This window comes from Leucoraja erinacea, chromosome 11, assembly GCF_028641065.1.
Source record: "Leucoraja erinacea ecotype New England chromosome 11, Leri_hhj_1, whole genome shotgun sequence".
In the NCBI taxonomy this organism is placed as follows: Eukaryota; Metazoa; Chordata; class Chondrichthyes; order Rajiformes; family Rajidae; genus Leucoraja; species Leucoraja erinaceus.
In genome coordinates, this window is record NC_073387.1 from 38,513,394 (window position 1) to 38,529,351 (window position 15,958).

Genomic DNA, 15,958 nt, shown 5'->3' on the forward strand with positions numbered 1-15,958 from the left:
TGTTTAATTTACAATGCATTTTCAAAATAAACATTGCAAACAGTGTGAAATGCATCATTGCAATCAAGTTGATGTGCTAAGAACGTAATTTAAATCACCTCACGTCATGGACCAAAAGCCAGAAGCAGTATTAGGCCATCCGGCTCATTGAGTCTGCTCTGCCATTCGATCATTGCTGATCTATTTCCCCCTCTCAACCCCATTTTCCTGCCTTCTTTCCATAATCTTTAACACCCTTTACTAATCAAGAACCTATCAATCTCCGCTTTAAAAATACCCAATTAATTGATGGATTAAATATGCTTGTGGTCTCCACTCATCTGTACTTAAATGGTTGGGGTACAATGGGCCAACCTCAATCTGACATTGAGAAACATTTAAGAGCTATTAAAAATGAAGCAGAAAATAAAAAAAACATTATTATTATTGTTGAAATAAAAAAAGAAACTAGAAACATATGAACCACTTATAGATAATTAAAGCATTAAAGTAAAAGTAAATAATGTTCCCCTTTCCCTTTGCCTCTGCCATCTTTAATCCTAAATCATCCTGTTTCACCTGGTAAATGATCTTAAAAGTGATTTCCCAGTGTAATGCTGAGGAATCTCTGCCTTCATCTCTGGACTCTGTAGGGAGTTCAGCCGTGAAGCAAAGTGACAGATTTGGCCTGCTGAACCTGTCAGTAAATCAAAGACATTTTACAGCATGAACATGAAAATCTCTGGATTTCTAACATTTAAACAACTAAACGCTGCTTCAGCCAGCAAATGCAGATCCATTGTGTTTTTAAGGAGGGCTGAGATTGTCAAAATGAACTTATCTCTCATGTTTCTCTCTTAGAAATGTAGCCAGATCCATTATGGAGGTTTACTTCATATATAACAACGGAACAGCTATAGCACCCAACAACCTTAACGGGTATGTCTTATGTCTATCATTTATGTTGTATATGCCTTCAAAAAACATCTGTGTAAAAGCACAAGATGTAGTCAAGCTCATACTCTGATTTAGGACTATTCTGGTAGCAAAATGTGATTATAGAACTATAGATTACTTCATAATTTGTCATATACATTTACACAGCATCAATCTCCACTGTACAATCACAGACCCTTCAGTCCACCAAGACCAAGCTAACCATTGAACAGCTTTTTTATAATAATCTCATTTTATTCTTCACCTATTTCCTTCTCTCCCTGGATTCTACCACTAACCTATCCATTCGCCAATGATTAGGATCTATTTGCATGGCCAAGACAGGACAGTAAATAGTGGAGGTGTCATAGAACAGAGGGACCCTGGGGTGAAGGTACATAGTTCCATGAAAGTGGTAACACAGGGTGACAGGTAGATGAAGAAGGCAGTTGCCACCCTGTCCTTGAGTACATTAATTGGGATGTCATGTTACACCTTACAAGATACATAGAAACATAGAAACTTAGAAATTAGGTGCAGGAGTAGGCCATTCGGCCCTTCGAGCCTGCACCGCCATTCAATATGATCATGGCTGATCATCCAACTCAGTATCCCGTACCTGCCTTCTCTCCATACCCCCTGATCCCCTTAGCCACAAGGGCCACATCTAACTCCCTCTTAAATATAGCCAATGAACTGGCCTCAACTACCCTCTGTGGCAGAGAGTTCCAGAGATTCACCACTCTCTGCGTGAAAAAGTATCTCGGTTTTAAAGGATTTCCCCTTTACTGGTAAGGCTACATTTGGAGTACTGTTTTATACTGGTTGCCCTGCTATAGAAAATATGTCAATATACTAGAAATGGTGTAGACAGACAGGAAGCAGCATGTGGGGCTGGGGAAGCACATCTCAGACCCGCAAACCCTCAGCATAGGAGCTCTGCAAGACTGCGTACTCTCCCTTCTTCTTTACTCTCTCTCTACACCAACAATTGCACCTCCCCAGACTCCTCTGTCAAGCTTCCCAAGTTTGCTGACGACACAACCCTGATTGGACTGATCCAGGATGGGGAGGAATCTGCCAACAGACAGGAAGTGACACAGCTGGTGTCCTGGTGCCATCGCAACAACCTGCAGCTCAATGCTCTTAAGATAGTGGAATTGAGAGTAGACTTTAGGAGAGCTCCCCCTCCCCTCACCCCACTCACCATCAACAACATCACAGTCACATCTGTGCAGTATTTTAAGTTCCTGGGAACCATCATCTCCAAGGACCTTAAATGGGGGGGGGGGGGGGGTGTGGGGTGGGGCGGTACCATCGACTCCACAGTCAAAAAGGCACAACAGAGGATGTATATAGATCGAATGATGCGCTGCAGCCTCCGGATGTCATGCTTGAGCCAAACCAGAACATGATGGAGAAGGTGAGGACAGACTCTATGATTGCAGTATAAAATTGGACCATCATTGCCTGTGGCAGATTGTGTTTTCTCAGTTGCCGTGGGAGGTACATCCTCTGTCGGGCCTTTTTGACAGTGGAGTCAACAGGTGGCCTCCCATTTAAGGTCCCTGGGGATGATGATTCCAAGGAACTTAAATGACTGCAAAATGCAGGGGGTCCAGCAGGGGGTTTGTGATAGCCAACACAAGTCAAGTCAAGAGTCAAGAGTGTTTTATTGTCATATGTCCCAGACGGGACAATGAAATTCTTACTTGCTGCAGCACAATAGAATATGTGAATATGTAAACATTGTATATAACGGGGAAAAAAAAGAAAAAGTTCAATAAATAACAAATATAGTGCAAATAACAAATAATAATATAGTATTTTGCAGTTCATAGCTTATTCAATGTGATTAATAGCCTGATGGCTGTGGGGAAGCAGCTGTTCCTGAACCTGGATGTTACAGTCTTCAGGCTCCTGTACCTTCTTCCTGATGGCAGTGGTGAGATAAGTGTGTGGTCAAGATGGTGGGGTCCTTGATGATTTTGGCTGCCTTTTTGAGGCAGCAACTACAATAGATCCCTTCGACAGTGGGGAGGTCAAAGCTGGTGATGGACTGGACAGTGGTCACAACTTTTTGTAGTCTATTTTGTTCCTGGACGTTCAAGTTACCGAACCAGGCCATGATGCAACCAGTCAGAATTCTACAGTGTACCTGTGGAAGTTCAGGAAAATCCTCTTCTGCATGCCAAATCTCCATAATCTTCTCAGGAAGTAGAGTCGCTGATGTTCCTTCTTTACAATTGCAAAGGTTTATTTTTTAGTTGTGTATATGTTGGGGAGGGGGTGGGGAGGGAAACTTTAAACTTTTTTATCTCTTCCTTGAACGGAGACGCGACCTTATCCTTGTCGTGTCTCCGTTTGCTGGGGCCTAACCTCGTGGAGCCTCGGAGGCCTCACTGGCTGGCGTGGAGGCTGTGGTGGCGAGGCGGCGGCTACCCGACTGCGGAGTCTCGGAGGCCTCGGCCGCAGGACCTGTGGACGGTAAAATTGGGAGCTCGCAGGTCCCTGGTGGGAGACCGATTTCCGAGAGCTCCCACAATGGCAACTTCGCCAGCCCTGAATCGAGGGGTTTGAAACGGCCCGTCGCAGGGCCTTACATCGCCCGGTGTGGCTTAATCGGCCGCAGAACTTACCAACGCCCGCCGGGGGCTTTAACATCAGGAGCCTCGATCGCCTCGATGCAGGAGAAGAATAAAGAACAGGGAAGAGATAAAACTTTTGCCTTCCATCACAGTGAGAAGGTGTTTGGAGATTCACTGTGATGGATGTTTGTATGAAACTGTACTAATTATGTGTTATGTTTATTTTATTGTTATGACTGCAGGAACAACATTTTGTTCAAACCACTGTCTGTTTGAATGATAATAAATGCAATTTGTATTGTATTTGTTGTCCTGGGCTATTGTTAGTGATGGAGAAGTGGCCAGACTGATGTTGGACAGCAAGGAGGGGGTGGGTAGTGGACAAGGGCCCAGTCTTTGCAGACTGGAGTCAGGCTGGAAGTGGGTGTGAAGTGGTGATTAGGGAGGAGTTGGTGGGGGAGGGAAGGAGGGGGCACCGGAGTTATGTTTCTGTCTATTGAACCTGCAGTAGAACTCGTTCAGGTCATTGGTCAACTGACGATTGTCACTATGTAGAGTCACCATCACTATGACTCTGCTGTCCCGATTGTGAAAGAATAGAACATTTTCCTTGTAAGAATTATGAAATGCAAATGTTTCTGAGGAGACATTAAAGTTCAAAGTTATTGGAAATTGGGAGTTTGCAGAAGACACAATTGCAGAACACTAGCTTCCATTGTACCAGTTATGTGCTGAGTTTCTTTCACAGGTGGTATGTGTGAAGAGCACAACTGTTAAAGATTTAAGTGATGAGTGCAACTTCTTCAGGTTTATGCAGCAGGTGATCTTGCTCCACAGTGTAGAGCAAAGTGACTCACTTGAATACTAGCCACAATGAAATGAGAGCATGTCCCAGATAGAACAATTAAATTATTGCAGCAGCATAACAGAAAATGTTTATTTCTTGTATATATATATATGCATACATACACATTTTCTGTTATGCTGCTGCAAGTAAGAATTATATTTTCTGTTATGCTGCTGCAAGTACGAATTTATATATATTTATATACGTAAAACCAAACACACATAATAATAGTACAAAATGACAAAACCTAATCTTTTTGATTGGTTTTGACCAACTAAATCAAAATTTGCAGAAATTTCCAATGGTGATTGATTTATTCCAGGGCATGGTCAATTTATTGGTACATCTTCTAGCTGTATGTTTATAAAAACTAATGCAAGATATTGCAGGAGCTTGATTTGGGCTTCTATAATTTGCATTTGAAATTTGTCAATCATTTGCATGGATTATGCTGATTTTAATGTAGGTGAATTGGTGAAAAAACTAACTGAGTAAAGAGGGTATACACAAAATGCTGGAGTAACTCAGCGAGACAGGCAGCATCTCTGGAGAGAAGGAATGGGTGATGTTTTGGGTTGAGACCCTTCTTCAAACAAAGGGTCTCGACCTGAAACATCACCTATTCCTTGTCTCCTGAGATGTTGAAGGAATGGGTGACATTTCTGGTCGAGACCCTTTGTTTGAAGAAGGGTCTCGACCCGAAATGTCACCCATTCCCTCTCCAGAGATGCTGCCTGTCCCGCTGAGTTACTCCAGCATTTTGTGTCTATCTTAGGTTTAAACCAGCATCTGCAATTCCTTTCTACACATTGAGTAGAGAGGGCACTCACTTACAGTGACACACAGTGGCTTCCCACATAAGTATAGAAACATAGAAACATAGAAATTAGGTGCAGGAGTAGGCCATCCCTTCGAGCCTGCACCGCCATTCAATATGATCATGGCTGATCATCCAACTCAGTATCCCGTACCTGCCTTCTCTCCATACCCCCTGATCCCCTTAGCCACAAGGGCCACATCTAACTCCTCTTAAATATAGCCAATGAACTGGCCTCAACTACCCTCTGTGGCAGAGAGTTCCAGAGATTCACCACTCTCTGTGTGAAAAAAGTTCTTCTCATCTCGGTTTTAAAGGATTTCCCCTTTATCCTTAAGCTGTGACCCCTTGTCCTGGACTTCCCTAACATCGGGAACAATCTTCCTGCATCTAGCCTGTCCAACCCCTTAAGAATTTTGTAAGTTTCTATAAGATCCCCTCTCAATCTTCTAAATTCTAGAGCAGTATAACACCAAGTCTATCCAGTCTTTCTTCATAAGACAGTCCTGACATCCCAGGAATCAGTCTGGTGATGCTCTGCACTCCCTCTATAGCAATAATGTCCTTCCTCAGATTTGGAGACCAAAACTGTACGCAATACTCCAGGTGTGGTCTCACCAAGACCCTGTACAACTGCAGTAGAACCTCTCTGCTCCTATACTCAAATCCTTTTGCAAAGAAAGCTAACATACCATTCGCTTTCTTTACTGCCTGCTGCACCTGTATGCCTACCTTCAATGACTGGTGTACCATGACACCCAGGTCTCGCTGCATCTCCCCCTTTCCCAATCGGCCACCATTTAGATAATAGTCTGCTTTCCTGTTTTTGCCACCAAAATGGATAACCTCACATTTATCCACATTATACTGCATCTGCCAAACATTTGCCCACTCACCCAGCCTATCCAAGTCACCCTGCAGTCTCCTAGCATCCTCCTCACAGCTAACACTGCCCCCCAGCTTAGTGTCATCCGCAAACTTGGAGATATTGCCTTCAATTCCCTCATCCAGATCATTAATATATATTGTAAATAGCTGGGGTCCCAGTACTGAGCCTTGGGGTACCCCACTAGTCACTGCCTGCCATTGTGAAAAGGACCCGTTTACTCCTACTCTTTGCTTCCTGTTTGCCAGCCAGTTCTCTATCCACATCAATACTGAACCCCCAATGCCTTGTGCTTTAAGTTTGTATACTAATCTCTTATGTGGGACCTTGTCGAAAGCCTTCTGGAAGTCCAGATACACCACATCCACTGGTTCTCCCCTATCAACGCTACTAGTTACATCCTCAAAAAATTCTATAAGATTCGTCAGACATGATTTACCTTTCGTAAATCCATGCTGACTTTGTCCAATGATTTCACCACTTTCCAAATGTGCTGCTATCCCATCTTTAATAACTGACTCTAGCAGTTTCCCCACTACCGATGTTAGACTAAGTGGTCTGTAATTCCCCATTTTCTCTCTCCCTCCCTTCTTAAAAAGTGGGGTTACGTATGTCCCAAGGCACTCTGCATCCAATGTTGTCTGTGACATGTATTAGTGCAGCAGCTGTTTTGCACACTGTACAAACAGCAAATGAATAAATGAACAGTTAATTTGTTTTCAGTCATGTCATTTTAGAAAAGAATGTTAGCTTGACTGTTCAAAGAAATAATGGTGATCCTTCGAATAGCAAATCCGTGAATTTGCCAAGCAAGCAGATATTTACTTAATGTAATCTGTGACAGTGATATCCTGCTGTGTGATATTTTCAATACGCTGCTTAATTTTGTCACCCTAATGCTTTTTGAAAAATGTCTCTTTAACATCACAACAGATTTATTAAATTGTTTATTTAAATTGTATTAACTACGTGGCTGCGGAAAACAACTGGGAATATAAAAGCTGGAATAGATAATTTAGTCATTTGAGTCTGTAACGTTGTCAGTGCCAAACGTGGCGACACTTGTGTACTGCCTGGATGAAGTCTACTATACAATTTTACTGGGTTGTATGCAAAACAAAGTGTTTCGCTGTACCTGTGTACATGTGACAATAAAGTATGATTGAATCTTTGAATAATCCTTTGAGCCTATTCCATCATGTTCATGTGGGATCTAAATCCACAAACCCATTTTTTACCTCCTATAACACCATCATTTGATTTTTAAAAATCACCTTTTTAGGCTGAAAAGCCTTCTTTGTGTAATACGTTTCTGTGAATCTATGTCTCAATTTCAATTATGCCAGAATAATTTTCACAGCTCAAGTTATATTTGAGATTACTGTTTCGTACCACCGAGTTGAATGTCAAATTTGATTGCTCTGATTGTGATTTTCTCCTTTTCAGCATTCTCCAACATGATCCAGAGTCTGTAAATGAATTGATAGAGCTTGGTCTTCTGAATATTGTAAGTACACAAAAAGTTTGGAATCTAGATAAAGGCTAAGTTTTATATGTCGAGAAGCACTGCTGTAAAAATTAGACAGATTGTAAAAGTTGTATGAGGTGAGAAAAAACTTTTTCACCCAGAGTTGTGAATTTATGGATTTCCATGCCACAGAGGGCAGTGGAGGCCAAGTCACTGGATGGATTTAAGAGAGAGTTAGATAGAGCTATAGGGGCTAGTGGAGTCAAGGGATATGGGGAGAAGGCAGGCCCGGTTATTGATAGGGGACGATCAGCCATGATCACAATGTATGGCGGTGCTGGCTCAAAGGGTCGAATGGCCTCCTCCTGCACCTATTTTCTATGTTTCTATTTTCTATATTTCTATGTCTGAGTATTAAACTACTGGGAACCAATAAAATGGAAGAAACCAAATTTGAGTTTATTTTAAGTGAAGAAAAACACTGGTAGATGCAAGTTGTCTGACTATTGCACAGAACATTTTCTTTCTATTACCTTCTCTGGAACAGAAAATCAATCTGCTTGCACAATGAATGTTCAATTTTCTTTCTGTTCATCTTTTATGTCATCTTTCTGTTGCTGCTGAAAGTTTAAAAAAAACACTTCTTTTTTTCAATGGACAAACAACATCTGCTGGACATTTTTTTCTGCTTTTCTGAAAACTGTTCTCTCTCCCCGTTTCCTTTTATCTTTCTCTCGTGTTCATTCTGTACTAATAGTTTCTCTTGATTTGATTGGGGAGAAAGATTGAGAGAAACGTTAGGGGGGAGAGGGGGAGGAGAGGGGGTAGGGTGCAAAGAGGGGGGAAGGGCATGTCTTCCATACTCTCACCAGATTGAGGAAAAATGTTAACACTGTTGAAGATGGAGCATGATCTCAATAGGGTGGATTATGTTTGACAAAACCCTCGCCTTGCATTTATCCATCCCCTGGTCAAAATCAGGTAGATCATTACTTTAGTTCAGACTGGTTGTGCCACTAGATGCTTTTGGTTTCTACAGAGAATGGTGAGTTGTTTTATTTTCACTGCCCTCATCAAGGAAAATACTGGGAAATAGCAGTATCCATCAAGAGATTATACAATTGTGTGGGAGAGCAGAAAATCTGATCATTAGTCAATTGTGACCAAACTTACTTATCTATTGAAATATGCTGATTCAAAATCATAATTATGGTTTCTTTTGTAGCTGTCTAAAATTCCATTCCAATTATTTTACTTGTATCACATGATTAAAAAACCCATTAATGAATATCAATTGTATTTCTTATAAACTGCATTTTATTGAATTTTGTATGTTCCAGAAAGAAACAACCAAACCCATTAATGGTGAAAGTCTACTCATTGTTATCATTGGCGGATTGATAGCAGGTTTCGTTATTGTATTAGCCATCATGATAACCCTTCTGTTCTGTGTTCGCAAAAGGTATCTATACAAGCAACACGCGGAAAAGCAGTTTAAAAAATCTTTAATTAACGTTCCATATATAAGTTTTAAATTTGTCTTTCTCATTGGTCATGGATTCTGCTCAATGAATAGCTGAGCCTTGCGTTTGGAAAGTCCTAAGCTTGAACCTTGATTTTTGCAACAATGCTGTCACTTGTAATGATGGTGGAAGTATTATATTCAGAATCTTAGCCACTTTTGCATCTCAGGTCCAACTATTTTCTGCTTGATCATCTGTGGAAATGGTTAGAATTTCAACGTCCAATAAAAACCTGGAATTTTTATCAAAGCCTTAAATCTTTGATTGGAGGGTGTATTGCAGAGTTTGTTGCCTTATCCTTAAGATTCTATTCTGGAGAAGTTTAGTTTTTCCATCAAGATTTAACAACATGCATGGAACGTAATAGCAACATGGAGTATGTAGCATAATGTCACCGTAATGACACTGATGTCGCACAATGTCCGTGTCTCTCTTAATAAATCAGCATTGAGGAAGCAGCAACTAATAGCTTTCCCACTCTTCACTGTGGAAATATACCTTAAGGCTGCAGCCTGATCCCGCATAGGCTGGCACAGATTCTGGCTGAAGGATTTGTGGTAATTAGTCATTATTAACATATTACCATCGACAAAAGAGATTAATTTGTTAATAATAGTCAGAATAATGTTTGGATGATGTGAAGGGGTTCTAACTGGAATAAATTCATGTTTCTGCGCATTTGGTTGAAAGGAAACAATTTAGATTCCAGGACCTGTCAGAAATTACCTTGGAGCCCTTTATTCCTTACAAATGGCTGCCTGGATATTTTTACCAACATGAAGAGAAAATAATTATTTGTAGCGTGGCACTGCAGATGCTGGTTTAAACCAAAGACAGACACAAAATGCTTGAGTTACTCAGCAGGACAGGCAGCATCTCTGAAGAGAAGGAAGGTGTAACATTTCTGGTCGAGACCCTTCTTCAATCTGAAGAAGGGTGGCGTTTTGGGTCGAAGAAGGGTCTTCAGTCTGAAGAAGGGTCTTGACCCGAAACATCATCCATTCCTTCTCTCCAGTGCTGCTGCCTGGACCACTGAGTTACTCCAGCATTTTGTGTCTATCTTTGAAAATAATTGTTTTTCAGAAATATTCCATTTCAAATATGATTTTTGAACAAAATGAGCAGCATTTGATTTAGCATCAAATCCTTGCAAAAATATTTAAAATACAATCTCTCAATTCTAATTGTAGTACTGTTATGAGGATATTCGTTAGATCTATATATCACCTAGGTCACAACTCTTTATAAATGAAGCTGGTTTGCTTTCAATACAGAAGGCCGATACTAAAGAGTTACTTAAGACCTCTTGTATCCTGGGAAGCACAGATCCACCCTACATAATCTATCAATAACCTGTTACCTGCTTTGATCTTCCTCTGAATTTTGAAAATACTTCAATATTAGTATCATGTTTTGACAATTCTACAGGGAATCTCAGTTCCTGTAGCTATCAAAGCCACCAGTCACACTTACATTTAAAAAAACCACGTAGTTCTGCAAACCTCTGTCACTCAGTGTCATAAAGCAAGTTCCCCATACCACCACCTAGTCACTAGATATCAAGATTCAAGTGCTCATGTTTTTCTACTACACCTGCAAAGCTAAAACCAGAGTGAACAAAACTAATAATGAGCAAAAAACAAAATGCTGGAGGAACTCAGAAGACCTGACAGCATCTGTGAGGGAAAATTGTTTTTTTTTTTTTTAAATATTGGAAATCTTGAACAGGTCAGGATGCATCTGGGGAGTGAAAGTGATCCTTCTTCAGAAAGGATTGTATTGCCATATAACATATTTCACACTCATAAAGCAAAGGATGAAATATCGTGGGGAAAATCAATCTCACTTGTTTATGATATGCATATTGACATTTTTCTGCTGATAATATATTAATTATGTTGTGTACACCTTCCTGCAGTTACAAAAGAAAATTAAAATCAGCAACTGCAATGAACACAGCTAAAACAATTTCCTTTGATGCACTACAGAGTGGACCTGTAGTTCCTGGCACAAATAAATACACCATGGAAGGGTGAGTCAAGCAAAGTTGCAGAAAAATAGCTTTTAATTTAAAAGAGCATTTAAATTTATATATTATTCTAATTTAAAAAAACACGTAATTATATGTTATAATAGTAGAATTAATAAACTTTAGTGGTATCATTGGTATCATTTAAAAATTGGTATCATTTAAAAAATAAATTGGATAGGCATATGGATGAGAAGGGAATGGAGGGTTATGGTATGAGTGCAGGCAGGTGGGACTAAGGGGAAAAAAATTTGTTCGGCACGGACTTGTAGGGCCGAGATGGCCTGTTTCCGTGCTGTAATTGTTATATGGTTATATGGTTATATAGTGGCAAACAAATCTATAAATATAGCATTGAAGCCCTGATAGGATATACAAACCACGGATGCTGTTTGCTCTTTGGTACCACAATAAATATTGATGAATGACCCCGTTTTTGTTGTTCATCACTAGTTCCTGAGGTGGACCGTGACACTGTGATTCTTTTAGCATTGTGTAGATGTTGGGAAGCTTTGTCTGGAACTGCTGTAGGTGACTGCCATTGACAGATAACTAGATCACTGAGAATATTACAACCACCAAGTGTGGTCCTTGATCATTGGTTATTCTCCTATACTGTAATTGAACAGTGAGTGGCCATATCCCTTTAAATATATCAATCGTGTACTGCAAACAGCCAGGTTTAATATTGGCTGGCAAATGAAGGTAAGTACACAAAAGCAGTTCCCCCTTCCAGGGCAGCACAGCAGCACAGTGGTAGAGTTCTGCCTTACAATGCCATAGACCCAGGTTCGATCATAAGGTAAGGTAAGGTTCATTTATTGTCACATACACCAATTGGTGCCATGAAATTTCACTGGCCAGGTCAATCATATAATTTAAAAAAGCAACAGACCCAAAAATACATTTTAACATAAACATCCATCACAGTGACTCCCACACATTCTTCACTGGGATGGAAGGCGATCCTGACCTTGGGTGCTGTCTGTAAGGAATTTACGCGTTCTCCCAAGACTGTGTGGGTTTTCTCTGGTTTCCTCCCACACTCCAAAGATGTGCAGTTTATAGATTAGTTGGCTTCTGTAAATTGTGCCTCGTTGTGTAGGATGGAACTACTGTATGGGGTCGGCGTGGACTCTGATTTAATTTTACGATGATGTCCCGCTATGTTTCTTTGCTCTACAGAAGGAAATGTTTCCCCAGACCTAAAAATACTTTGAATCGTAAAGCATTACTGTCAGATAACCCCTCAAACTCTACAAATTCAATTGAATGCATGACTTTACTCTTTATTTTCACCCTATTGTAAAAAATAAAATGAATCACCTTCAAGGCCACTGCATCTGTCCTGAGCTGGAATGTGTAAATTCTTCAAATGAAACTTCAAACAAATGAGGTCAAGGCAAAATTCCTGTCAACGATCACTTCAATAGAAATTGTGCAAGACTAGAACAGTAAACTAACAAAGAAGGAGTTGTTGATTATTATTGCTAATATAAAAAAAGTGAAGTAAAGAAAATATCCAATTATTTTAATTGCTTGTTTTTTTAAATAATCCTGCATCTTTAGTGCAAATCCAGTTTGGAACACCAATTTTGACACTTCAACAGACCTCAATTTTGAAGACATTACTTCAGATCAAGCAAGGTAACATTGAATAAGCCATCTTCCGTATTTTCTAGGATACTGCATGACATTTCGTGGAGAAATGAGATGAAAATTATTATGTGTAATAATTTACGTGATAAGAATTATAATGTAAAGATAAGAATAATTCTCATGATGCAGAAGGGGATCATACAGAGGCAGTGTATTGGTGCCACTAACTACTGTTTACTGCTCTGACCCCAATGCTATTATGACAAACATCATCTTTGATAGGACTTGTTAATGTGTGGCTAGAGTATATTTGTGTTTCCATTGGTAACCCCCCTTCTTAAACATAGAAACATAGAAAATAGGTGCAGGAGTAGGCCATTCGAGCCTGCACCGCTATTCAATATGATCATGGCTGATCATCCAACTCAGTATCCTGTACCTGCCTTCTCTCCATACCCCCTGATCCCTTTAGCCACAAGGGCCACATCTAACTCCCTCTTAAATATAGCCAATGAACTAGCCTCAACTACCTTCTGTGGCAGAGAGTTCCCATGCAACCCATGGTTCTATGATATACATAGCATAGAACCATGGTTCTAGCAGACCAGTTGGACGAGAGCTGTCAACATGAACCTTGATACTCCTGTGGGGCTCGAGGAACAGGAATGATCTCTGTTCTTCACAAGTTTAATGTAGGGTGCCAACCCACCAAATTCCCATCTCATTCCATGAACAACTTTCCGCATCGCCTCCAGCCTTGATGTTAGCCAACATCTATTGGTTTTGCTGGTAATATCCAGGTACTGGTGGATTATATTGGGCCATCACTTTGTTAACAAATTCTTGCTAGCTTTAGGTAGTGTAGCCCACAGCACAAAATGGACCTGGTTCCCATCAGTATTAAAGTCTACTCATTAATTATTTCCATATAGAGAGGAATATTCCACTCTTTGCTCTGTACAAAACAATATTATATAGTGCTTGTGAAACTAAATGAAGATGTCTTAAATCTCTTGGTGCATATATAATGCTACACATATTACATTTTCTTTATCATAAGGTGCTGAGCAAGCATAAGGTATCTTACAAAATTGCTCATGGATGCAATTATAATTCTCATAATGGACCTCTGAATTCTATTTTATTTTATTTTTATTTCTTCTTATGATCTTCTATTTCATTGACTGTAATGGACTATTAATGATGTAGTATCTGCCACGCAGAACATACCAGATCATTTTAAATTGTTTAAATTTGATCCGATCCATATATATATTGAGGAATAATTAATAATTCTAATTGATTCAGGCATATAAAGAACTTTGAGGGGATAACTCAAAGTTGTATATTTATTAATATTGGATGTCATATTTCTTACAGCATTAATTCGCTAGATGTGAATTTGGTAGATATGATGATAGAAAAACCTCAAGTGAAACCAAATGCATCAATGGTAAGTTAAAACCACATTGACAATCCATAAAACATTTGTATAAACATATGTAATATCAAAATTAAAACTTCCAAGTGTGACAAGTCTAAGACACCAGACTAATATAAAAATATTATGTTTCTTTAAATTTGATAGAAATATCAATGTTACTCTGAGATAATTGTATAGCTATAAACAGAGATATGCTGTCGGATTTGTGTATATTTTAGTATTTTTACCATCAAAACGCAACAATGCTGACAATCTCTTTCAATTAAGTAAAGCAAGCTATTTGAAGACACTGTGCCACCCAGTCCTCTGGGATTCAAGTGTTCGCTCATTATCCCTTTACACTGGTTGAAATGTAGGTCAAGGTTGTGTAAGGTTGTGAATTGGACGACAAGTTTTTTTCTCCAGTTCTGATATTAAAAGAAATTGGATAGCATCAACTCAAAGCCTAGAAAATGTAGACTCATTAAAATAAATGAAACAAACAATATGCTGTGATCTTCATGAATAACGTGACAATGTTGCAGTAAATTATTTCACCAAGTTAGGAAGCTAGGTGATGTGGATATCTTTTGGTGTGTTTTTCATAAAGTGACGAATATTTGTCTGTTCTTAGTTTAAAAATTCAAATGTTTTTCTTTGTTTAAGATGACTGAGAAGACAATGGGCATTCACACAAATGAAAATGCCAGAGTTTTGAACTTCGCACCAGATATAGAGAAAGAAAGAGATGGCTGGAAAAGAGGAGTTGACAATCTCACCACCTTGAGCACTGATATTTGAGCATCAGATCAGGGGATTTTTGTCTCTAGCATTTGTTAAATTTTGAAATTTGCACATAAAATCTATTATCAAAAGAAATGTGTTGATAATAGTTAGTGTTGCCTTTGTCAAGTGGAAAGAGCTTTCTCAAATAATGCGGTTTTGTGAAAATCATTAACATGTCATTCTCACACATGTATTTGTTATATTTGTCTTGACATAATTTTATTAATAAATTAGCATGTTTATCTAATGTTATTAATTCCCTCAATGCCCAGTAAACAATTGAGATTGTGGTTAAATTGTAAGATAGCAGCATTTCATTAATGAGGCCTAATAATAGGACATCGTTACAACCATTGTGATTAATTAAGAAGGACCTTAATCATCATCTGTTCTTCTTGTGGCGATAAAATCTGTAGTTCGTTTTCTGGTGTTCATTCTGGTTTATCTACATACACATGCTTGACAGTCTGGCTCCAAGTCTTGGTCACTCATTATATCAATACTTGTTAACAGTAATTTCTAACATATTACTATAGGGAAAATTCTTAGCAGTTTGAGTGAAAAATACAAGAGCATTTGGTTGTGCAATGTTTTCAAATAGAGCAAACATAAAATATCAAGTCTTAAAATCAAAGTCCGTAAAGTTTTGTCACAGAAGGAAAGATGAATATAGTTGACTATGTTGTAATTAAAAAATATTTTGTGTATGATATCCTACTTTTTACCCAAAGTAATAAATCATGTTTTATCAGTTGTTCTCTTTTTCAACTTTTATTGGAATAGCACCTTAGAATGAAGACAATAAGATTGGTTATTTTTGGGGTGGGTTCTTGTCAACATTTTACAGTGCATTTAAAATACATGCCTCAAAAAGATCACTATGATTTGCTGAGCCCCATAATTTATGTGATTTGAGGGTGTCAACATGTCTCAAGTGCAGCCATTGAAGCCCAGGAAATCATAGTTCTGTTGTAGGCTTTCACTGTTTCATATCCACTAACATCCGACCTCAATGCACATGGGGCCCCACACTTCCGTTCATATTTAGAACTATTTCTGGTCTCTATTCCTCTCTTT

At 39.1% G+C, this 15,958-nt stretch overlaps 1 protein-coding gene across 1 annotated transcript in view; it reads left to right on the plus strand.

Annotated features, from left to right (window-relative positions):
* The window catches only part of cdhr2 (cadherin related family member 2), an 84,873-nt gene extending 69,228 nt beyond the window's left edge, over positions 1-15,645 (plus strand). Inside the window, exons 23-29 of the mRNA XM_055643065.1 lie at positions 841-918; positions 7,500-7,560; positions 8,862-8,983; positions 10,963-11,076; positions 12,643-12,720; positions 14,053-14,125; positions 14,762-15,645. Of these exons, the coding sequence (XP_055499040.1) occupies positions 841-918; positions 7,500-7,560; positions 8,862-8,983; positions 10,963-11,076; positions 12,643-12,720; positions 14,053-14,125; positions 14,762-14,896 (661 nt within the window). The 3' untranslated portion in view covers positions 14,897-15,645. The remainder of the gene's footprint in view (positions 1-840; positions 919-7,499; positions 7,561-8,861; positions 8,984-10,962; positions 11,077-12,642; positions 12,721-14,052; positions 14,126-14,761) is intronic.
* Positions 15,646-15,958: the final 313 nt, after the last annotated feature.